The sequence below is a fragment of the Penicillium concentricum genome (genome assembly GCF_028827145.1).
Source record: "Penicillium concentricum strain IBT 3081 chromosome Unknown utg000001l_segment0_segment0, whole genome shotgun sequence".
Classification (NCBI taxonomy): domain Eukaryota; kingdom Fungi; phylum Ascomycota; class Eurotiomycetes; order Eurotiales; family Aspergillaceae; genus Penicillium; species Penicillium concentricum.
Window position 1 is genome coordinate 3,162,006 of NW_026622754.1, and position 21,977 is coordinate 3,183,982.

The window sequence follows — 21,977 nt, forward strand, 5'->3', positions numbered from 1 at the left end:
AGGTAGAAGTGCAGAAAGAAAACCTCCACCCGCCAAACGATATGCCTCAAGATAATAAAAAAAAATGTTCAATCCACCCCCAACGCCTTTGCCATGCGCGGCGCGCGCATCCTATTTGGACCATATGCACGCATCAATGAGGAATGAAGAAAAAAATCAGTTGCCCTGACCACCGGAAGGAGGCTGACTACCGGGCATACCGGGCTGACCACCCATCATAAATCCAGGAGGCAGCATGGGCATGCTGGCAAAGTTGAAACCATAAGAAGGAACTGCAGGTGCGGCTCCCTGGTTCATGTTAGGCATGTCAACTTCACCCATCTGGGGGCCACCGTATCCATCACGCTCGGGACGGCGACCGCCGAAACGGGCATCCTGAGGGTTGGGGTTGGTACGAGTGGAAATTGGGCCCCGTTTGCCGCCAGTGTCAGTGGCGATGCGACGGCTGATAGCCTTGGAGGAGACACCTGCTCCGATTTCGATATCGGGTTCCTCAACAATCATTCCAGATTCAATAGGACGTCCACCAGTTCCGCCATACTCCGCGGAAATCATCCACTTACGATCAGCCTCGGTCAATCGCTCAATCGGAATTATGCTAACTCCAGTCTGGTAGTCGCTGCAGTCACGGGGACCGAAGCCAACACCCCAACGGGTCTACATTCATATAGTTAGTGATAAGGTCCAAACCACCCACAGAGGGCAAGAAAATAAAAAAAGAGAATGACTTACCCTGAGTTGCATCTCGCCGGTACGGTAAGACTCCATTCCATCACGTGCCTGCATGGCATCGGTGCGGCTAACCATCTTAATAAAAGCGTGGCGCTTGTCCACGTTGACAATGCAAGTTTGAACAATTCCGAACTGACCAAAGAGCTGACGCAGGTGAGCCTCCGAGGAGGTGACACCACCAACGAAAAGAGTTCGACTCAAGACTTTGATCATACCCTGACCAATCGAATAGTCCCATTCAATGAACTTGGGTCCAGGGGGAGGAAGGTTTGGATCCTTGTTACGAGCAGGGGAAGGCGAGCGACGTCTACCACCAGCACGACCACCAGGGGGGCTACGCTGGCGATACTCATTACCACGACGGCCACGCGCATCACGGGGGTCTCCACGGCGGCCAGGCGATTCACCATACTCTCCATAAACAGGGCTGTCGCGACGACGAGGGGGCGAAGCAGTACGGCGTCTATCCCAGCCTGGAGAACGAGAACGACGACGATATCCAGTGGGGGGCGAGCGAGGGTATTCGCGGCCACGATCATCCTTATTCTGGGCGTCCGAGTGACCCCATCCACCGACGTTCTGTCCTTGCATAGGGTTGAATCCAGCCATCGGGCCTCCAGGCATCGCAGGCATGCCAGGCATACCGGGCATACCGGGCATACCGCCCATGCCGTTGTTGTTAGTCATGCTGAAGAGCTGCAGGGCAGTTCCCCACTGGTCCTGAGGGATACCCTGGGCAGCGAGCATCTGAAGAAGTTGAAGCTGCTGTGCCATGGCGTTCGGGTCAGGTGCGGCAGGCTGCGCAGCCTGAGGAAGCATCGCGGTCAATGGGTTCGCGGCAGCCATCGAGATCGGAGTTCCACTCTGACTCTGCGGCTGGAGAGCAGGATTTTGACCCATGCCGGCCATACCCGCGAAGGGAGGAGCGACAGGTCCACCGGCGCCAAGTGCGTTCATGGCAGCGACCATGTGCGAATTCGGGTCGTTGGCGGGGGTCACGGAGGCCGAGTTGAAAGCACCGAGAGGGTTGGTCGGGGCCAGAGCTGAAGGGGCAGCAGGCGCGGTGGTGTTCTGCTTGGCCATATCGGCCAAAGCTTTCAGGATGCTCGAGGTATCAGGTGCCGACTGTTGCGGGATTCCGATCGGGTTGGCGTTCGGTGCAGGCGATCCTTCGGGGGTGTTCGATTCGACATCTAATGAATTGTGAGCATCGGCGAAGTACAGTGCCGTCCTTGAGGACTTACTTTGAGCAGCATTGAATTTCTCTTTGAACGAATTGAGCATCGGGGCCGGGAAAGTCGCACCACGTTCCCAGATGTCGACCAACTTCTTGATCTTGTCCTAAATTGTGACAGGGTATATGTGAGTTACATATTCGAAACGGTCTGGTCAAGGCGGCATGATCTTCGGATTGAAGTACATTGGGGCAAAGATACAATATGCAAAGCACAAGTCCCAAAACAGGGCTTGGCCATCGCCAAGGCTGCAAGGATGGGGTATGAGGTTTATGATGATACAGGTATATCCTATTGCGTACCTTTTGGTCGTGGGGGGCGTTATTGATAATGTCCGTCATCAAGATAGGCAAAAGATCGGTGACACGCTTGACACCGGCGGCGTAAGTTCCATCAGGCGCATCGCCTCCAGGAACCTGGCCGGCCTTGCGTGCGGCCTCTACCCACTGTCGAGTTACTGAGTCTACCACATAGAGCACACCCAGCTTGTGGGAGCCCGGGGCCTTCTTGAAGTGAGTGTAAATTTTCTGAATGAGGACTGATTCATTCTGTGTGCAGGGTTAGCATATCATCGATCACGTCGGGACCAATGAGATGAATCAATCGACCAAAGGGGACAAGCGTACCTGCACGTTGGCATTGCACAAGTTTGTGATGCCACCAATCTTTGAGCCGGATACGCCAGGCGGCTTGAGGGCCAGCATGGATTGGAGAAGATTCTCCAGTTCAGCTACTGCGGAAGACATGGCGGGAAATACTACCGTCAAGTCCACTTGGAAGGGGAGTCGCAAAAGGAAGAATGAAAAGAGAGTTCCCAGTCAAGGCTTTATGCAGATGGGAGGAAGCAATCGAGAGGTCCCGGCTACTGCGCTTTTGTGACGCGACGAACAATCTCTCAGTATGCAAAAAAAAAAAGGATATGTTTAATCGAGTCCCTGGCGATTCTTCACTACAGACTCCACGAGCGCATTCACTGTCGACCAGAGAATAGCCGCCTACAGCTGGAATACAGCCTAGCGATATTGATGAAGGCTGCCTGGCGCCGAGTACGAGAGTACGGGGAGTACGGGAGATGTACAGCCTAGAGCGTCTCTTTTTTTTGCAGTGAGATCCCAGAGAAAAAAAAAACCAGATCAGGGTTTACGGAGTCCAAGGGGATCCAGTGAAGTCCAACGCAGTCAGCGGATGAACTGAGGTCGAGAAACTGATGAAATCGAAGGGAAGAAGGATGGGGAAAGATGAGGGTGAATGGAAGAATCATCTAAGGGGAAAGCAGACTCTGCGACCTTGGCGTCCTATCACGGATCACGTGCTGATTATAATATTTGCGTCTTTGGTTGGTATCCGCAACCGGATAATTTCGATCTTCATATCTGACCCAAGTCAATACATAATAATCTGAAAGGCGCACAAAAGCTCCAAAGAGAGACCGAGGTGAGAGTTGTCAAATGATCTTTATTAAGCCTCGGCTCAATAATGTGCTCATAGCTTTCACATATTGGACCTTGAATAAGATCTTATATTTGTTTTTACAGTCTTTAATTTCTGTTATCTATTCAGTTCTACGGCCGAGAGGAATGAGATCTCCATTAAGATAATAAAGATGCTTAAATGACTTTGAATGGAAATCAAGGACATTTTGATTCTAATATATTCTGTACAATTAGATGTATCAAATATAATAATAAAGCATAAGATCCTAGGTATACTCCGTACAGACCGTTGAGCCGAGGGACCCGTGGACATCCCATCCCTTTTTACCAATATATATCTGCCATCGGATACCGCCCTATAGCCCGACCTCGGTGAACCATTTCAGAAATGCCGTACAGTATATGCTTGTACAACGATAGTCCTGGGAAGTAGAATATACAACTATCTAGTAGATCACATGCATTATACCTTATATTGTATTCACGTACATGGATATACTAAATCCATCTGATAAGCTCCGAGGGTTTCCATATGTATCGGACAGATGGCGGCACGGATAAAATGGCGACTTCCCGACGTCACTACCAGCCGCTCATACCTGTATTTGCAATACATTTGAAATTTGGAAATGGAACTGGGGGAGAGTATCCACAGGATTCGATTACGTATGTAGAAATTATTAACTAGCATTCATATATCTATGTTATCTCATAACTATATAATAGATCTAGACATGTATACTACTATATAATAGAAAAGAACACATCTCCTTAAATTCCGTATCTCGTAATCTACGTATAGAATCACGATCTGCCGGCAGCCCGAGCCCGTGCTCTTCCGTTGGGGGAACCTTGGTAAAAATAAATTACAGAGCTACAATGGCTGACTGAGCTTCCACGGGGTCCCGAAAGCCCCAGTTACCGTAACAACGGTACCGGGTGTAATACGGCCAAATGGGAAAAAACCGAGAAAATTCCAGGCGCAAAAGAGCTTCTCCCCGAATTCTTTCCTTTCTTTCTTCTTTTCCCCCAGGCTTTGTGACCACTTCTCCATCTCCTCCATATCCCCATCTCATATATCCTGTCTGATTCGACATGGCTTCTTCCCTCAGAATCGGTTCTACCGCTCTCCGGTCTTCCATCGCGAAGCCGGTGCAGTCCGCTGCCTTCAATGGCGTGCGCTGCTACTCTTCCGCTAAGGTTAAGGTATGATGCGTGTTCGGTTGTAACCTAGTCTCAATGGAATGCTAACCTAGCTTAATTGTCTAGTCCCTCAAGGACACATTCGCCGACAACCTTCCCGCCGAGATCGAGAAGGTCAAGAAGCTCCGCAAGTATGTGATGCGCCCTTTCATTCGAAATCAAACAACAGCTGATCATGGTATGCAATTGTTTTAGGGAGCACGGAAGCAAGGTCATTGGTGAGGTTACCCTCGACCAGGCCTACGGTGGTGCCCGCGGCATCAAGTCCCTCGTTTGGGAGGTAAATTGAGAAATTCAACCCCTGGCAAATGATGACGCTAACCTTTTTTTTTTCTTCTAGGGTTCCGTTCTCGACTCTGAGGAGGGTATCCGTTTCCGTGGCTACACTGTAGGTCTTTATCGATTCGGATATCGTTTAATGTTTGCTCACTCTGATTTCTAGATCCCCGAGTGCCAAAAGCTCCTGCCCAAGGCTCCCGGTGGTGAGGAGCCCCTCCCTGAGGGTCTCTTCTGGCTTTTGTTGACCGGCGAGATCCCCTCCGAGCAGCAGGTCCGCAACCTGTCTGCCGAGTGGGCTGCCCGCTCCGATGTCCCCAAGTTCGTTGAGGAGCTCATCGATCGTTGCCCCAACACCCTCCACCCCATGGCTCAGTTCTCCCTGGCCGTGACCGCTCTCGAGCACGAGTCTGCCTTCGCCAAGGCCTACGCCAAGGGTGTTAACAAGAAGGAGTACTGGACCTACACCTTCGAGGACTCCATGGACCTCATCGCCAAGCTGCCCACCATTGCTTCCCGCATCTACCGCAACGTCTTCAAAGATGGCAAGGTCGCCCCTGTCCAGAAGGACAAGGATTACTCCTTCAACTTGGCCAACCAGCTTGGCTTCGGCGGCAACAAGGACTTTGTTGAGCTGATGCGTCTCTACCTGACCATCCACTCCGACCACGAGGGTGGCAACGTCAGCGCCCACACCACCCACTTGGTTGGCAGTGCTCTGAGCTCCCCCATGCTCTCTCTGTCCGCTGGTCTCCAGGGTCTTGCCGGTCCCCTTCACGGTCTCGCTAACCAGGAGGTCCTGAACTGGATCACCAAGATGAAGGAGTCCGTCGGCAGCGACATCAGTGACCAGTCCATCAAGGATTACCTCTGGGCCACCCTTAACAGCGGCCAGGTCGTCCCCGGTTACGGCCACGCCGTTCTGCGCAAGACTGATCCCCGTTACGTCTCTCAGCGCGAGTTTGCTCTCCGCAAGCTTCCCGATGACCCTCTGTTCAAGCTGGTCAGCCAGGTCTACAAGATCGCCCCCGGCGTTCTGACCGAGCACGGCAAGACCAAGAACCCCTACCCCAACGTCGATGCCCACTCTGGAGTTCTTCTCCAGTACTACGGCTTGACCGAGGCTAACTACTACACCGTCCTGTTCGGTGTGTCCCGTGCCATTGGTGTCCTGCCCCAGCTGATCATTGACCGTGCTCTTGGCATGCCCATTGAGCGCCCCAAGTCTTTCAGCACTGAGGCCTACGCTAAGTTGGTCGGTGCTAAGCTTTAAGCGCATGACTTTTTTTCCCCATCTCTCTCTCTCTTTTTTTTTTTAATATCACCCTTGGGGGGCCCGTTTAAAACCTGCGTTAGACATTTGTATTATCTCCCTTTGTTTGACCGAGAAGAGTCTTTGGTTATTTTCATGTATGATAGGGACTTGATCGGTTCGAGCGGGCCTTGTAACAGAACTTCCAAATCATTTATAGAAATCGGCGATATATTCCGTCATTCGTATTATTGTCTATCAAAAAAGCAAAGACTTAAATTCTCGGGACTTAAAAAAAAGTAGTAGAAACGGTCTCAAGGCTACCTGTGTTGAATCGATCACATGCGGGATATTGTTGGGAACAACTCAACGATTGTCCCCCACATGTCAACCCCCATAGAGAGAATGTAATTAAAACAGATAGTGTACATTTCAATTGTATATAGAAAGTAAACAAATATTTCTCAATAATATACAAATTAAATCATATTTCAATAGAATATTTTATGAAAATATAGGTGGATTCTTTCGGGAGCTGGTATGGGAGGTACCGAGTACCCAATGGTATGAGTGGAAACTCTGGAGATCGGATGTAGTTGTCCCCCAGCTTACTTTGATTCCCGACCCTATAAGATAATCTTCTCCCTTCTCTCTCTCTCTCTCTTCCACTTCACACTTGCAATCTTTCGACTTTCTTAGTCCTCTCCCCTTCCTTCTTTAAACGCACGAAGCCCCCCTATATCCCTTGGTCAGGGCCCCTTTCAGCGCATCCTTCATCTCAGAATGTCTACAACTACGTCCAAGGCCTCGGCCCCTACGCTCGAGAAGAAGCCCGTCAAGTTCAGCAACTTGTTGCTGGGCGCAGGATTGAACTTGTTTGAAGTTACATCACTGGGACAGGTATGGCATACTTCAATGATCTATCTAGTAAACAATGGCTAACCATCCCTAAAGCCGCTGGAGGTGATCAAGACAACCATGGCCGCAAACCGGGGCGATAGCTTCGCGGGCGCTATGGGTCGGATTTGGGGCCGTGGCGGCATTTTCGGTTGTAAGTGTCCATTCAATACCCGCTTTCAAATCTATTCAATACCCGCTTCCAATTTCCCCCGACTTGTCCAGCTAGCGCGTGGGGGGTGGACCCGCCAGATGTGAACTTGAAATTAATTGCGAGATCGGATGTTTAGACTACCAGGGACTCATTCCGTGGGCCTGGATTGAGGCATCCACCAAGGGTGCGGTTCTCCTCTTCGTCGCCTCCGAGGCCGAATACTACGCCCGCTCCTTCGGTGCCAATGACTTCGTCTCCGGTATCAGCGGTGGTATGGCCGGCGGTGTCGCTCAGGCCTACGCTACCATGGGTTTCTGTACCTGTATGAAGACGGTCGAGATTACCAAGCACAAGTTGGCCGCCACCGGTGCTAAGCCTCCCGGCACCTTTGCGACCTTCATGGATATCTACCGCAAGGAGGGTATCCGCGGTATCAACCGTGGTGTCAACGCCGTCGCCATTCGCCAAACTACCAACTGGGGTTCCCGTTTCGGTCTGTCCCGTCTCGCCGAGTCGGCTATCCGCAAGGCTGCCAACAAGGAGGAAGGCGCCAAGCTGTCTGCGGGAGAAAAGATCTTGGCTTCCAGTCTCGGTGGTGGTCTGTCTGCCTGGAACCAGCCCATCGAGGTTATCCGTGTCGAGATGCAGAGCAAGACCCCCGACCCTAACCGCCCCAAGAACTTGACCGTCGGCAAGACTTTCAAGTACATCTACGATAGCAACGGCATCCGTGGCCTCTACCGTGGTGTTGCTCCCCGTATCGGTCTGGGCATCTGGCAGACCGTCTGCATGGTTGCTCTTGGTGACATGTACGTGTTTCACTTCCCCATTCTCCAGGCCCTTTCCCCCCCCTTATTCTGTCGTGATCCACCTTTCCTTTTCCATGTGAAACCTCGGGCTAACCAGATCTCCTTTCTACCGAACAGGGCCAAAGAAGCAGTCGAAAAACTGACCGGCGACAGTGTCACTGCGAAGCACTAGAGAAGGTTTGAGATACCCTTCTGCCGTGCAGTGGTTTTCGGAATGGAAGTTTTGTTTTGTTTTAGTCTAGATACATTTGCTCATATAACTTCATAATTAGTCTGGTCCAATGGACAGACCCGATACCCATTGAATACATTTGCGGCTTTCAGCTTTTACTCGGATTTGTTTCTATTGATCTAGCCACACTCTTATCTCATACAAGTCCAACGCTTCGAATGCCAATTGAACACCGGAACTACAATTCCGATTTACATGTACAGTGTACCTTACTCGAAGTATGAATTTAATTCTCCGAACCTTTGATTCCAACAGCCGAACCCCAGACCAAAAAAGAATCATCCGATATTCGGTGCGTAAATCGGCCATTTTAACCCTTCAGCCCGACGATTGACAATAAACAGAAAGATCCGACGCCTGTTACGACATCCCTTAGATCCGTTGCAGAGTTTACGCTAGATGGTTTATCAATGCCGCTCTTGCATGACACTTACGGTATGTAGCATTTACTCCGTGTAGCGGGCCAATGGCCACAGGCTTTAACGACCTCGGCTTATGGAAAGTACACGCATGGAATCCCGTCTACCCGTCGGCTACTCCGTATGTACTATAAACTAGAGGTCTGTGATATGTGGCTAAATTGTCAGGATAATTGCGGACATTTCACATGCTTTTTCTAGAAAGTACCTGTCAAAGATTACTTAGTCTGCTACTTTAAGTTCCGTTCATATAGGCATATTCTCATCCACCATTCATCAAATTGGTAAGATGGCCGAGTTGGTCTAAGGCGCCAGGTTAAGGTATACCTTGACTCCACAACTAGCAATAGTTTCCTGGTCTCGAAAGAGGCGTGGGTTCAAATCCCACTCTTATCATATCTTTTTGTTTTTCCTGATATTCCACCTCGGTATATCAGGATTTTCTCCTCGCTTCTTTTTTTTTTTGAAAAAGTTGAATTATGAGGTGATAATAACCATTTGCAGTACTGCCTATAGTTTGCCCTAAGGAAGTTTGCCCTAAGGAAGTTTGCCACCTATAGACATTTTTAGCAATCAGGTTGTTGCCTTTTGACAGTTGATTATATATATCATGTAGTCTAGTATATCCACGGTGATGCTTTACCTAGGTCTACTTTTAAAGTCAACCAACCAAGGGGTAGTGCGGTGTCCGGAGACACGTAGTAGGCCCAGAAGATACACAGATGTAGCTACGTATGCAGTACATTGATGTTACACCTGTAGTTACGGTAGTGATATCTTCGTATCAAATACCTCTTCTACACGCCCGAAGAACCAAATGGGTTCAGCCTCGCAGCCCATGGGTATGACTGGAATCGATATAGAGATGCCACCACTACCCACAGCGTATTCTATGCTCCTCTTACAGTCGATTGTTTGCCGATAAGGAAGCCCTTGACACTCACTCTAACAATGTTTATCGAGCGCGCCCTCCTCCCCTAGCGACTCCTATAACCGGAGGCAATATTGCTCCTACTAAGTCCTAGCCCCTACAAGATATCCACATAGCGAGCGAATTCAATACAACTATTGTCAAAGACAACTGCGAAAATGCCGCTCAGCTGGTGCGTATTGATATAAAATCCATGTCACTTAGCATTAAAACTGATCTCACACGGCCCTTGCCGGTTCCTAGAGAATGGGGGTAAATATATTGGTTTCATCCTAATTATACATACTCATAGAGACATAGAGCATAATCTGGGATCAGATTGTAGTATTTAAGACTTTACTGCAGCTCATCATCATAAATGTTAGATATATGCTTCCTAGCGAGACCTCCAAGTCCCGACTTAGTAATGTTCGCAACGATCTCATCTAGATTCGGAGAGATGATTTCTGCAACTTCATCAGGGATACGCTCCTGTAGATAGAATATATCGCCCGATTAGAAAATTACTCTAAGTGCATCTGTAGACTCTATTATCGGCGTTGGTGTACGAAGGCCATGGCATCGAGCGTGAACCTGACCCTTAGATTCACTGTCTAACCAATTGGGTTCGTATCCCTTTATAGTCCATCCCGGGGGGACGAATTAGCGAAGAAAGGACATGTTAGTAATCTTATCTTGGTAGCACTGTATGTAGAAGCAATATGTCCTTACAGAGGGTGTAGCCTTCTCAACGGATGACTTCGAGCTCGGCGCGGACTCGCGCATAATGATAACAGGTACATAGTGTAAATATTACAGGACTCTGAAAGTAAGAAGTTCGAGGAGAAAATTGATAGGATGGTAAGGTAGATGATATATGACAAAATGCGGATCCATGGGACCAGCCTTACAATATAGTATACATCTCTCTCTCTCTCTCTCTCTCTCTCTCTCTCTCTCTCTCTCTGGGCTTTTTAAGACCTTGACATTAACTCATTATCAACTATTATATCTAGTGTTGTTAATGCTTCATCAACCAACGGCCCGTGGAGTCCCTAGATCATCCATATTTCTAAGATCCTCCAATAAGGTGACATAGTGCGATCTAGAGCATATTCGCCTCTTATCCTAATGGGTTATCTAATATCAATAATTCGACCATGTTTAGCAGTTTCCCAGACTTACAGCCCCGGTAAATCATTTTACTCACAACCAAACCCAATTTCAGTAATATCGGAAGGCCAATGACCAGATGTTTTATATCATGGGAGAAATGATATCTGTGTATTGCGATATGCTATGTCGTACCAAGGCCCAGAGCCAGAGGATCACAACAAAAGATTTTATTTCGTTTTCTCTCTAAAGAAGCATATTTATACACTAGTCTTGTATTTTGAATTATGCAGTGGGTTTGGGAAGCCATTGCGCAGTATCTTAGAATGGGCATTTGCCACAGGGAAAATTTCTTGTGCCCTAATTTCGCCTATTTGGGGGGATAAGAAGAAGAGGACGAGAGTATTTGATTGACTATTTCGTGCTTCGTTTGATAGTATGTAGAGGTCTATAGCGAGACTCCCATTAGCTTCCATTTATTTAGCCATATTCTTCTCCATCTTTCATCAAATTGGTAAGATGGCCGAGTTGGTCTAAGGCGCCAGGTTAAGGTATACCTTGACTCCACAACTAGCAATAGTTTCCTGGTCTCGAAAGAGGCGTGGGTTCAAATCCCACTCTTATCATATTCTTTTTGCTTTTTGTCCATATCACTTACTTTTTGGTGCCGTCGGCGAAGTTTTGCAGTCAAGAATGGTGTGTGGTCGAGAAAAGAATCTTCATTTTTGTGCGTTAGTATATACATGCCTCACCTTAGCCTACAATTTTATACTTGACTAGTATAGATACAAGGAAATTATCCATTATTTTAGTTGAGATAGCCAGCATCTGAAATATTGAATTCAAAAATTATAGTATATTTTATCAACTCTAGTGTGTGCGGTGACCTATGACTTGGTACAAGGAAGGGACAAAAAGCAGCAGAAGAGCACGCAGTCTAGAATTTGACCTATAGAAGTAGGTGATAGAAACTGCTTTATGTATCAGTAACTGTTGGGGCACTGCCCTCTAATTTTTTACTCAACGTCTGGTCTGTATATGTATAGTAATCTGAATCTAAACGCATATCAAGACTACAACCAATGCTCCTACGTGGGACGTGCCATCTTTCCATGTACATAGCTTGGTGGTAAGTGGTGAATGTGATTGGCTCCCAAGCCTGGTCATATTACTGACTGCTACTAGAATCATGGCCCAGAAACAGACTGGTTTATTAGAGCAGAGCCCACTGAATAGGCCAGTGTCTAATACCCGAAGAATGTATATGACGTATGGCTGTGATCGCGGAATACAAATATTGATATATTATGAGGGAGGTATTGGGATATAGCTGCCCAGGTGATGTCGAGCAGTGTGAGAAGCCAACAATATAATAGTACAGCACTGAGAGTCGGAGTTTCTCTGTTGTATATCATTGAACTCCCCGGTCATGGAAAAAGAGATGGAGAGGGAGAGAGTCCTAGAAATCTAAGCAGAAGTTTATACTTCATGTTTATCACCAGTGGTATCGTACAGGCTAGGTAAATAAAAAGGTCCGTTTCTGACATCCATGGCGCCATATCGATATTTTCTCCATCGTTGATTTCATTGGGATGGTTTGTGAGATCAGACTATTGCACTGTACTATGATATCCTCTCGCTCATAGACAACACGACCGAGGACAAGGTGGACCGAAAAACGTTTATTCATCTGTCTTACAGTATCTACTACAAAAGAGTAGTCAGCTTATGTGTTCTCGTGTAGTCTTTTGGTAGTCTTATATATTCTTTTAGATGTTTTTTTTCCCCATAGATATTTTCTCACGTGTCTCAGTTTTACCGCTGAAAAATGCTTAGAATGTACAGACAACTTTTCCACCTACCACCAGGGATAATCCTAAGATCTTGACAAGAACTAGTCAATAGTATCAAAAATTGTCGAATCGAAAAAGATAGCATCTGTATAAATTCCACTGGTCAAACAGAACTAATTTTTAGATCACGACCTTAAAAATTCCAACCACCCACTTCCACCACCATACCAAGGCCCCCCCCCCTCCCCCAAAAAAGAAAAAATTTGAGCTAACAAAAGCCTTAAGATTGAGATGGCATAAGAAAAAAACAAAAAGATATGATAAGAGTGGGATTTGAACCCACGCCTCTTTCGAGACCAGGAAACTATTGCTAGTTGTGGAGTCAAGGTATACCTTAACCTGGCGCCTTAGACCAACTCGGCCATCTTACCAATTTGATGAATGGTGGATGAGAATATGCCTACATGAACTAAAATTAACGCTATGGATAATTATTCTCGTAGGGCTAAGGCATAGTGTGCCACTAAAGACTGCCCCAGGTGTAGAGATATCCTCAATAATTATTCACATTTGGTCTAGTTAAATGTTTTTTTTTGTTAGGTAATATACATATATAAATCAAGAAAACACCATAATACATCCTATGCCAAACATGGCATATGAATCAAGCCCACTGTCGGGGGTGTCGCAGCACATCCATAAGCTCCTTCTCCTTGGTCTTATCCTCTGCCAGATCATCTTCATCCACAGGCATATTCTCTGTCCTTGTGCCAGAGACAGGGTCCATGTAGGCCCAGCTAGCAGTACGTGGGAGACTCATCAAGATACTTTCAATGCGGGCATTGGGTGTGCGCAAGCCAAAGCTAGTTCCGCGATCATAGACTAGGTTGAACTCCACGTAGCGGCCCCGACGAAGCTGTTGCCACTCCTTTTGTTCTGGGGTGTACAGCATGTCTTTGCGTCGCTCAATGATGGGCACATAGGAAGGAAGGAAAGATGCCAGACCGTCCGAAACGAAGGAGAACAGAGTTTCCTGAGGGTTGGAGGAGGAACCGGCGGAAGTTTGGAGGAAGTTGGCATCGAGGTCATCGAAGAAGATACCTCCAACACCACGGCATTCGCCACGGTGGGGGATGTAGAAATACTTGTCACACCAGGACTTGAACTTGGGGTAGTATGTAGCATCGTGGCGGTCGCATGTATCCTTAATGGTCTTGTGGAAGTGCTGAGCATCCTCAGGGAAGAGGTAGGTCGGGGTCAGGTCCGTGCCACCGCCGAACCACCAGTTCTTGTCCCCGTTGATGGGGTCCTTGGGATCCGAAGTTTCGAAATATCGGTAGTTGAGATGCACCGTTGGAGCCATGGGATTGTGTGGGTGCAAGACCAGCGAGAGACCAGCGGCAAAGAAATCCAGCGAGTCCACATCTGAGCCAACAAAGGACTTGTGATCGGCACGCATCTTCTCAATGGCTGGCTTGGGTAATTTGCCGTACACCACGGAGACATTAACACCCGCCTTCTCGAAGACGTTCCCGTCCTGCAGCACACACGAAATGCCGCCGCCACCATTGGGGCGCGACCAGGTATCGGTCTTAAATTGTTGCCCATCGATTCTGCCTAGTTCCTCGATGATCTTCTGCTGGTGTTGCTTGATGAGCTTTTCCATTCGTAACCGCATCGGCGAGGACTCGTTGATTTTCGATGACTGCTTCAGGGCATCGTCCACTTCAACCATGGATGGAGCGTCGAGTTCCGTGACTTCTTCTGTCATCTGGAATAAATGAGCAAGTGGATTTCCTCGGGGGTTGAAGCGCCGTATCATACCATTGAATATAGAATTGCACCGATGAAAGGCACACCAAAGGCGAGGCGCAAGTATGGTCTCCAGACAGTGAATGGCTTCGGTTCGCGCGGATTCTGCTCAGTGGAGTATCCGCGGAACGAGGTCCCAGCACGACGACCAGCAATGCGAGTGCTTCGAGCAGAGAGCTGTCCAAGCGACCTCCGCAGAGGCGCGTATGATCGGGTGGCCATGTTTGGAATAGGATTGGCTGCACGAATACCCTGCACAAAGTATCAAAAGGCTAATGGCCGAAAGCGAGTGAGTGATAACCAACACTTGTATCAGAAATGAATTGAGAAAGAAGTTGAATTGAGTCAACAATTTAGCAAAGTACCATGCAACCTCGGTCTCAAATCGTACGACTTTCTTAGAGGTGAGTTTGATCTGTTTGGTTGGATGAGATAAGCACGATAAGCCCCGGAGTTGAAATAGGCAGCATCGGGGCAATACATGTAAGCCCCGGTATTGGTGATATTGTTTTCATCTCGATATTAAAGACCTGACTAGTATATTTGTGGGATATCTTATATTCATAGTACATTAATTATATATGTCTTTGCTATTCACGTGAGCCCATCGAGGCATCTGATTTCTGCCGCGTGACTTTTGACTCACCGCCTATGGATCCCGTGATGGTAATACCGTAACGTCAGCGGGGGAGGTCGCCTTGTCATCCTCTATCACCCCTCTCCATCTCTCTCTCTCTCTTTCTACCCTCTGCAAGATACTTTACATCCAGAGCTTCTCATCAAGAAGTCACTACTGCTACTACCTTCGTACTAGAGCTTTCTAGTGTTTTGATCTTACTCTCCACCCGACCCGCTCTCACTTATCGACCCTTATCAGTCACGATGCGATCCAAGTTCAAGGACGAGCACCCCTTCGAGAAGCGCAAGGCTGAGGCTGAGCGTATCCGCCAGAAATATGCCGACCGCATTCCTGTGAGTATCTTTGATTTCAGGGGATTTCCCCGATGGTGGTCACAACCAACCTTTCGGGCCCTCACCGCTTGTTTGGTAGCTAACGGACCTTCGACCTACAGGTCATCTGCGAGAAGGTCGAGAAGTCGGATATTGCCACCATCGACAAGAAGAAGTACTTAGTGCCGGCCGACCTCACCGTGGGACAGTTTGTCTACGTGATCCGCAAGCGCATAAAGCTCTCCCCCGAGAAGGCCATCTTCATCTTCGTTGATGAGGTCCTCCCTCCAACTGCTGCGCTCATGAGCAGCATCTACGAAGAACACAAGGATGAAGATGGCTTCTTATACATCACGTATGTTTTACCTTTTCTTTTGGTAAATGAATACATACTGACATAACGGTTAGATACTCGGGCGAGAACACTTTCGGTGACCTGTAGAGGTTGTCTAGTCTCTCTCATTTGCTTTGCTGTTCGGCCACTCCAACCTACATGAGTGAGTCAATGATGGATGAACGGGCAGGCGAGAAGGCTTCTGCGACCTTGGGATACTGGTTTTGGGTCACGGGCGTTTCATTCGGGTGTTCTGCGCATTTTCTAACTTTTCTTGGCAACTATGCTCTTTCGCTGCAGCCACAATCATTATGAGCTTTCTCTGGTGGTAATATTCTGGGATTCTTTTGCCAAATTTCTTTTTTACGTTTTGGTAGTTCCGAGCAATGGAGCACCAACCTGGAAACAAACCACAGACCAGGCTAGATAAATTGTTTACACTGAAGAGCAATATGGTTTCTTTAGCCATACATTTCCCTGGGGAAGTATTTCGAGCCGACATCTCTACTATATAAAGTAACCATGGAATGCTTCACGGCTAACTATAAATGACTCCTCACCAACATGGAATATATTAGATAATAGTACGCAGTTTGGCATTTGTATTTCCTACAATCTGTGGATGTTGGATTGTAGATATTCATTTTTAGTCACTTTCACCCGTCGCATTCCGGTGCGATATTTCATTCCTATTTCCATGTTATTTACAGGGGAAAAGAATGCTATACCTAGTCATGTTCCAGAAAGAGATATAATTTACTTGATATCTCTATCCCAAATCCCCAAATCTCCAAACAAATATCATATATGTACTCCATACGGAGTATATAGATCCTTGTCCTTGGCTCTCCGATGGCGGCTCCAAAACGGGACTAGTGCCGAATCCCGCCTCGATAAAATTTAACTCCGAGAGCAGATGTTCCTGAATTGAATCCATCGGCGTTTTCATTCTCTAGCTTTGTCTTTTTTTTTGGATTTCTGAATTAGAAAATATGTCTCCCGCTATTGTCCCCAGTGCTGGCACTGCCTCCACAGATGTCAAGAAGGAGTCTGCTACTGCTCGTCTCCTCGGTTCCGGTAAGTCGTCAGATGTTCAAAACACAAACTCATTACTGACCTATGATTTTTCTAGGCTCTGCCGGCATTGCTGAGTTGTTGATCTTCCACCCTGTACGATATTCTCCGAGTCGAGAGCCATTGCGACTAGACACTGACGTCCATAGGTTGACACCACCGCCAAGCGATTGATGAGCAACCAGACCCGGGTGAGATTCGGGTTGTTTACAAACAAGGTGTATCTATTGCTGACTGGATCCATTGACAGATTGCCAACGCTGCCGCTTTCAAGCAGGTTGTCTTCAGGGAGCACGTCAACGCCACAATTGGTCGCAAGTTCACTTCTCTGTTCCCCGGTCTGGGATACGCTGCCGGTTACAAGGTTCGTGACTCCTATCGACAGAAGAACGGGAGAACAGCCAGTTCATATTATTTCAAATCTATAGGTCCTCCAGCGCATCTACAAGTATGGTGGTCAGCCTTTCGCACGCGATTACCTCGCTAAGCACCACGGTGCCGACTTCGATAATGCATTTGGCAAGGGTACTGGAAAGGCCATTATGCACGCCACTGCTGGAAGGTAAGAACAATTGAACAATTGGGTGCGAGAATTCATCTGATTCGAAACTTTTTAGTTTGATCGGCATTGGAGAGATCGTTCTGCTCCCTCTGGATGTTCTTAAGATTAAGCGTCAGACTAACCCCGATGCCTTCCGTGGCCGTGGCCTTTTCAAGATTGTTGCCGATGAGGGTATGGGTCTGTACCGTGGTGCTGGCTGGACTGCCGCCCGTAACGCCCCTGGCTCCTTCGCTGTATGCTTTTCCCGCCTCGGTCTATTATCACTGAACCACCACTAACTTCTGCTACAGCTCTTCGGTGGATCTGCTTTCGCCAAGGAAAAGATCTACAAGCTGACCGATTACAACACTGCCACCTGGGGCCAGAACTTCGTCGCCTCAGTTTGCGGTGCTAGCGCCTCCCTGGTCGTGTCCGCTCCCCTCGATGTCATCAAGACCCGTATCCAGAACCGCAACTTCGAGAACCCCGAGTCCGGCTTCAAGATCATCTCCACGATGCTTAAGAACGAGGGCCCTACCAGCTTCTTCAAGGGTCTGACCCCCAAGCTGCTGATGACAGGTCCCAAGCTTGTCTTCAGCTTCTGGCTGGCACAGACTTTGATTCCCGCTTTCGGTCAAGTTGTATAGAGACCATGTTTTATAATTGTTGCATCCCCCCTTTTCTTTCTCCCTTCTTGGGCTAGGTTAATTACCTAGACTTTTGTATTTTTCATAGACATGTTTTATTTCCTGAGGGGATCTACTTAGGTAGCTTTACATTTTCCGAATGCGACGAACTCAATCTCTACTTTAACATTCGTGTGACCATATCAAGACTCTAGAGTTCTTTAAACGACAACATTGAAGTTCTATTTGAATGACATATACATTCTATTGACATAGAAATAACCACAAGAATGAGACGGGATGTATAGTGGGAATATCAACATCCAAACCAGTAAACGAAAAAAAAAACACACATATGTAAAAAGAAATGACACAAACTTCGTTCGTAAGGCACTCTACTAACCAGCAACAGCGCTTCTTTGCTTTGATAGCCAGCCCTTGGAATCTCCCGTGCTGGCTCCATGTCGATATCGTGATACCGTCATATTGTTGTTCTGCCATCGGCTCTGAAGGTGATACCAGGCAGAGCCTACAAGGTTGAGTTCTCGGGCCTGGCTGTCGATAATACTCTGAAGCTCAAGCTAAAAATGTCATCAGCAGACTGCTAAAACGTAACATGACCAAGGGACGAAGCATAAACAGCTCCATATTTGACTTACCTCTCGCTCTTTGGAAATTCCATCGTCCAGATTTTCTTCGTAGTTCTTCATACGCTCACGAAGTGATTTGACCAGCTCATTTTGTTGCTGGATGTACTATAGAACCAAGCTAGAGTCAGCAAACCAAACAAGTCATAGTGAGGATCATCTGTGGAAAACTGACCTCCGCACGCTGAGCGAGTCGTTCGACATTCTTCTCCAGAACTCCCGCACACTGCTTCAAGAGCTCGAAACTAGATTTCTGGGGCACTTCTCCACCCTCGGTATTGTGGGTTTCAAACTCGCCTAGGAGCATCTGCATCTCGTTCATCACTTCCTGATCTTCGGAGCTGATCTCGCTTTGCTTGTTGTCGAGCATCTTGCGCAGTTCCTCTCGTTCCGCACAGACTTCACGCACCAGCGTCTGGCTAGCATCAACTTCTGCCTCCAGGTGATGGACGTTCTGTGTGAGACTCTCCCAATCATCCCGGATTTTTGTTAATTCAGCCGAGTTATGCGCCTCGAGTCCTTGGAGCATCTCGACCTGTTCCATATTGACAAGACCAACTTCAAATATTTGTAAGTTAGATGTTTTCTCAAACATGTAGAACCGGAGCAATCTTTGGCTTACGTTCAGCTTGTGTATCGGAAAGGTCCCTTTTGGTTGTTTCCAAGGTGTCCTGAACCTCTGCAATTTTCTTGAGAGCTCCGGTATAGTTCTCGTATAGTTTCCAATAGTCGTCACTGCTAAATGTTAGATATTCTGCTCATTGAAACGAAATATTGGGCAATAAAACCTTTGGGTGGAACCAGAGCGCGCCAGGTGCACAGATGCAGCAAAGTTTTCAGAGAAGCCTCCAGTATGAGAGGCCGGCTAGTGGTTGTCAGCATTAAGAGAAGGTTTTAGAGAATGAATGGTACACATACAGCTGAAGGTGCTTTGATCGACTCCATTTCCCGCTTCAAGTCATCATTCTCAGATTTACTGTCAATGGTTAGCATCCAATAAGACTGCGCAGACAAAATGTATACATACAGTTGAGACTCTTTGACACCGAGTGCCTCAAAGTCCTTGTGCAATGTCCCTTGCATCTTTGGCGTCTCAGAGCCAGGCGACGCACTGCCCGGCAAGCCGTCCATTTCTCCGAGGCGTTCACGTAGTTCGCTGATCAAAGCATCGTCTCTCTCGTGCTGTTCGTCCGCACTTTCCAGTCGCTCTGTCAGCGCGTGATTGTTGAACTCGAGTTGTTTCTTCAAGTTCTGGATCTCATTGCATTCCTGCTCAACTTGTGGCAGAAGCTTGCGGTATTCTTCCAGTTCCACATCGCGCTCCGAAGACCACCGCTGTTGCGAGTCTGACTCTTTCAGCTGCTGCTGAATATCTTTGATCTGGTTCTTAAGGGTCTGGTTCTCTTTCTCAAAGTCTTGGCTGGCTTGCAGCTTTTGGCGGTATTTCTCGGCCGCGTTTGCCTTGCGCGCGAGCTGATCCTTCTCAGTACGAAGTTCATCATAGTCATCCTGCAACTTCTGATAGCGCTGGTTCTTGACCCGCAAGGACTCGACTGTCATCCGAAGACTGTCAATTTCGTCCTGGGCCGCGGTCAACTTTGCTTCCTGGGAGGCAATTAGGTCGTCCTGTTGACGGGTCTTGCTTTCCAATGCCTTTGCATTGAACCCGATATCACCCTTTCCAGATTTCAATGTAACCAGCCGGTCCTCGGTAGAGGCGAGACGGTTTTGCAGGGTGTCGTTGTTCTCCTGGAGACGCGCCAGGCGGTTGTGCAAGTCCTCCAATGCCTTTTCTAATTCTTTTTTCTCGTGTGTCAGACGATCGTTCTCCGCCAGCACCTTTCCGACGCGTTCTTCGAATTGCAGTTCCAGGTCCACAGGGCGATCGTGCTTGGCCAGATCTTCCCTGAGCTCGTCCGCAGCGTCCATCGGCTCATATTGGCCATTGTGCGCCTCCTCGATAATATCCTTGAGACCCTCCTGTGTCGAGGTACTTAGTTCCTGGAGTGTTTGTACGTATGTTCCGGCGTTGGGGGAGCTGATGGCCGCGATCAGGAGCAGCTTCAGCAGCTTGTTCGTTTCCTTGGCAGAGGCTTTTTCGGCGATAGATTCGAGATCGGGTGACGGATCGAGACCGGAGGGTAGGATGTCATCGTTTTGGTGTCGAATGTAGTTGAGCAGTAGTTTGTGGATGTGCTTCAGGTTCTGCCACTTGGCTACCCAATGGTCGGAGGAGTTGCGCTCTGGGATTTCCTCAAGGAAATACTGGGGGTCAATATCCTGGAGAATCTCCCACAAGATGATTCCATCGGTCAACTCATCAGTGGCTCGGAGAGTTTTGCCCAAGGAGAAGCTGTTGATCCATTCCAACAGAACCTTGGTCACCGTGTGTTCCGACGCCATTTTGGCGATTGACGCGTTTAATCAAATATTAAAGAAGCATGCAATTCCAGCATTTCCAAGACTCTTAAATCGAGAGGATTATGCAAAATGCCTCGGTGGCTCAAAGGGAGTTTCCAGCGGATCCACGCGCCTGGGGGGCCACGGGAATTAACTAGCGGGGGAGATGATCGGCCCTATGTCCATGCTCTTTGATTTACTATACAGGTCTTTTTGTAAATTGTGATAATACTATGCTTTAGTTATATCTTAAACCAGTAAACATTATGTTTCCCCAAGAACATAAGGGCTCAACCATTTACTCCCACATTGTGTATACACCCAAACGCCGAGGTATTAAATCACCCAAATATTTCCGAGTATGAGATCCTGATTGGTTCATATGGATTTGCCTCCAAGATATCATGCTCAGAGCTGTTGAGATTCACGGTATCTCATCGGAGAGAGCATATTAGACTGCCGCATAGTCTCCGTATGCACTCACAACCTTGTCTTCTTCGATATTCGGTTTGTATTGGGTATCCTGAGTAGATAGGGTCTGGAGAGCGCTCACAGGAGCCTCGGCGGCGAATCCACTAAAGCCATTAGTTAGAAAAGTGGTAAGATAGAAACGTTAAAATCGTACTTGATCAAATCTGTATAAATGTTAGCAATGATATCTTTCTAGATGATAAGTTAGAACTTACGGTACTCATGTGTGATAACACCACCCTAAAAGTGTTAGTTCAATAAAAACGACAACAAAGAAGCACAGCGTACTGAAGCCACTAGAGATGCTTTGGCCTGGCTAACCACCGAGTCAGGCGTTCCCTTGGGGAAAGTAATCACGACGGACTTGAGTGATCCGGCTAGCGCCAGTGGTAGAACCAACAGAGCGGCAAATGTAAGCTTCATACTGAAAAATGTAATAATATCTTTGTAGTAAAGAGTATATAGGAGGAAGTCAGGTAAGGCAAGGCAAAGTCCAAAGAGGTTGCAAGTGCTGGCGTCATTGATCACATGACTCTATCTGACAATCCCTTTCTCTTTCTTCCACCTCACCACCTTACCACTTCACGATATATTTTCTTTCTTTTGACCTTCAATTTTCATTGCTTCCTCCAAAGCGCTGTTTTCTTGCATTTACCCAATCTT

The 21,977-nt window shown here is 47.7% G+C and overlaps 8 protein-coding genes across 8 annotated transcripts; 4 read left to right on the plus strand and 4 right to left on the minus strand.

The window, feature by feature from the left end:
• Nucleotides 1-156: 156 nt before the first annotated feature.
• Nucleotides 157-2,745, minus strand: N7517_001194 (Nrd1 complex RNA-binding subunit; the record flags this gene model as incomplete). The annotated part of the gene is made up of 4 exons (XM_056718924.1): nt 2,594-2,745; nt 2,270-2,515; nt 733-2,073; nt 157-657 (listed from the first exon to the last, which is right to left on the minus strand). Exons 1-4 carry the CDS (start codon nt 2,711-2,713, stop codon nt 157-159), a joined length of 2,208 nt encoding a protein of 735 aa, XP_056583059.1. The 5' UTR covers nt 2,714-2,745.
• Nucleotides 2,746-4,495: 1,750 nt separating this feature from the next.
• cit1 (citrate (Si)-synthase CIT1) lies at nt 4,496-6,152 on the plus strand (the record flags this gene model as incomplete). The annotated part of the gene is made up of 5 exons (XM_056718925.1): nt 4,496-4,606; nt 4,670-4,734; nt 4,799-4,883; nt 4,944-4,991; nt 5,046-6,152. The coding sequence occupies 5 exons, from the start codon at nt 4,496-4,498 to the stop codon at nt 6,150-6,152; spliced, it is 1,416 nt and encodes a 471-aa protein (XP_056583060.1).
• A 762-nt stretch (nt 6,153-6,914) lies between these two features.
• On the plus strand, nt 6,915-8,163 carry N7517_001196 (putative mitochondrial DNA replication protein (Yhm2); the record flags this gene model as incomplete). The annotated part of the gene is made up of 4 exons (XM_056718926.1): nt 6,915-7,031; nt 7,086-7,182; nt 7,319-7,991; nt 8,109-8,163. The coding sequence occupies 4 exons, from the start codon at nt 6,915-6,917 to the stop codon at nt 8,161-8,163; spliced, it is 942 nt and encodes a 313-aa protein (XP_056583061.1).
• Nucleotides 8,164-13,122: 4,959 nt separating this feature from the next.
• hem13 (coproporphyrinogen oxidase) lies at nt 13,123-14,492 on the minus strand (the record flags this gene model as incomplete). Its single annotated transcript, XM_056718927.1, has 2 exons — nt 13,123-14,229; nt 14,283-14,492. The coding sequence occupies 2 exons, from the start codon at nt 14,490-14,492 to the stop codon at nt 13,123-13,125; spliced, it is 1,317 nt and encodes a 438-aa protein (XP_056583062.1).
• A 646-nt stretch (nt 14,493-15,138) lies between these two features.
• On the plus strand, nt 15,139-15,792 carry N7517_001198 (autophagy-related protein 8). Its single transcript, XM_056718928.1, has 3 exons — nt 15,139-15,242; nt 15,344-15,576; nt 15,630-15,792. The coding sequence occupies exons 1-3, from the start codon at nt 15,153-15,155 to the stop codon at nt 15,661-15,663; spliced, it is 357 nt and encodes a 118-aa protein (XP_056583063.1). The 5' UTR covers nt 15,139-15,152; the 3' UTR covers nt 15,664-15,792.
• A 755-nt stretch (nt 15,793-16,547) lies between these two features.
• N7517_001199 (putative mitochondrial GTP/GDP transporter Ggc1) lies at nt 16,548-17,817 on the plus strand (the record flags this gene model as incomplete). Its single annotated transcript, XM_056718929.1, has 7 exons — nt 16,548-16,632; nt 16,688-16,725; nt 16,779-16,820; nt 16,880-16,993; nt 17,058-17,191; nt 17,247-17,424; nt 17,482-17,817. 7 exons carry the CDS (start codon nt 16,548-16,550, stop codon nt 17,815-17,817), a joined length of 927 nt encoding a protein of 308 aa, XP_056583064.1.
• A 377-nt stretch (nt 17,818-18,194) lies between these two features.
• N7517_001200 (putative microtubule binding protein HOOK3) lies at nt 18,195-20,846 on the minus strand (the record flags this gene model as incomplete). The annotated part of the gene is made up of 7 exons (XM_056718930.1): nt 18,195-18,377; nt 18,456-18,551; nt 18,619-19,001; nt 19,066-19,178; nt 19,232-19,308; nt 19,362-19,419; nt 19,471-20,846. 7 exons carry the CDS (start codon nt 20,844-20,846, stop codon nt 18,195-18,197), a joined length of 2,286 nt encoding a protein of 761 aa, XP_056583065.1.
• Nucleotides 20,847-21,294: 448 nt separating this feature from the next.
• N7517_001201 (uncharacterized protein) lies at nt 21,295-21,737 on the minus strand (the record flags this gene model as incomplete). The annotated part of the gene is made up of 4 exons (XM_056718931.1): nt 21,295-21,418; nt 21,469-21,478; nt 21,530-21,554; nt 21,603-21,737. 4 exons carry the CDS (start codon nt 21,735-21,737, stop codon nt 21,295-21,297), a joined length of 294 nt encoding a protein of 97 aa, XP_056583066.1.
• Nucleotides 21,738-21,977: the final 240 nt, after the last annotated feature.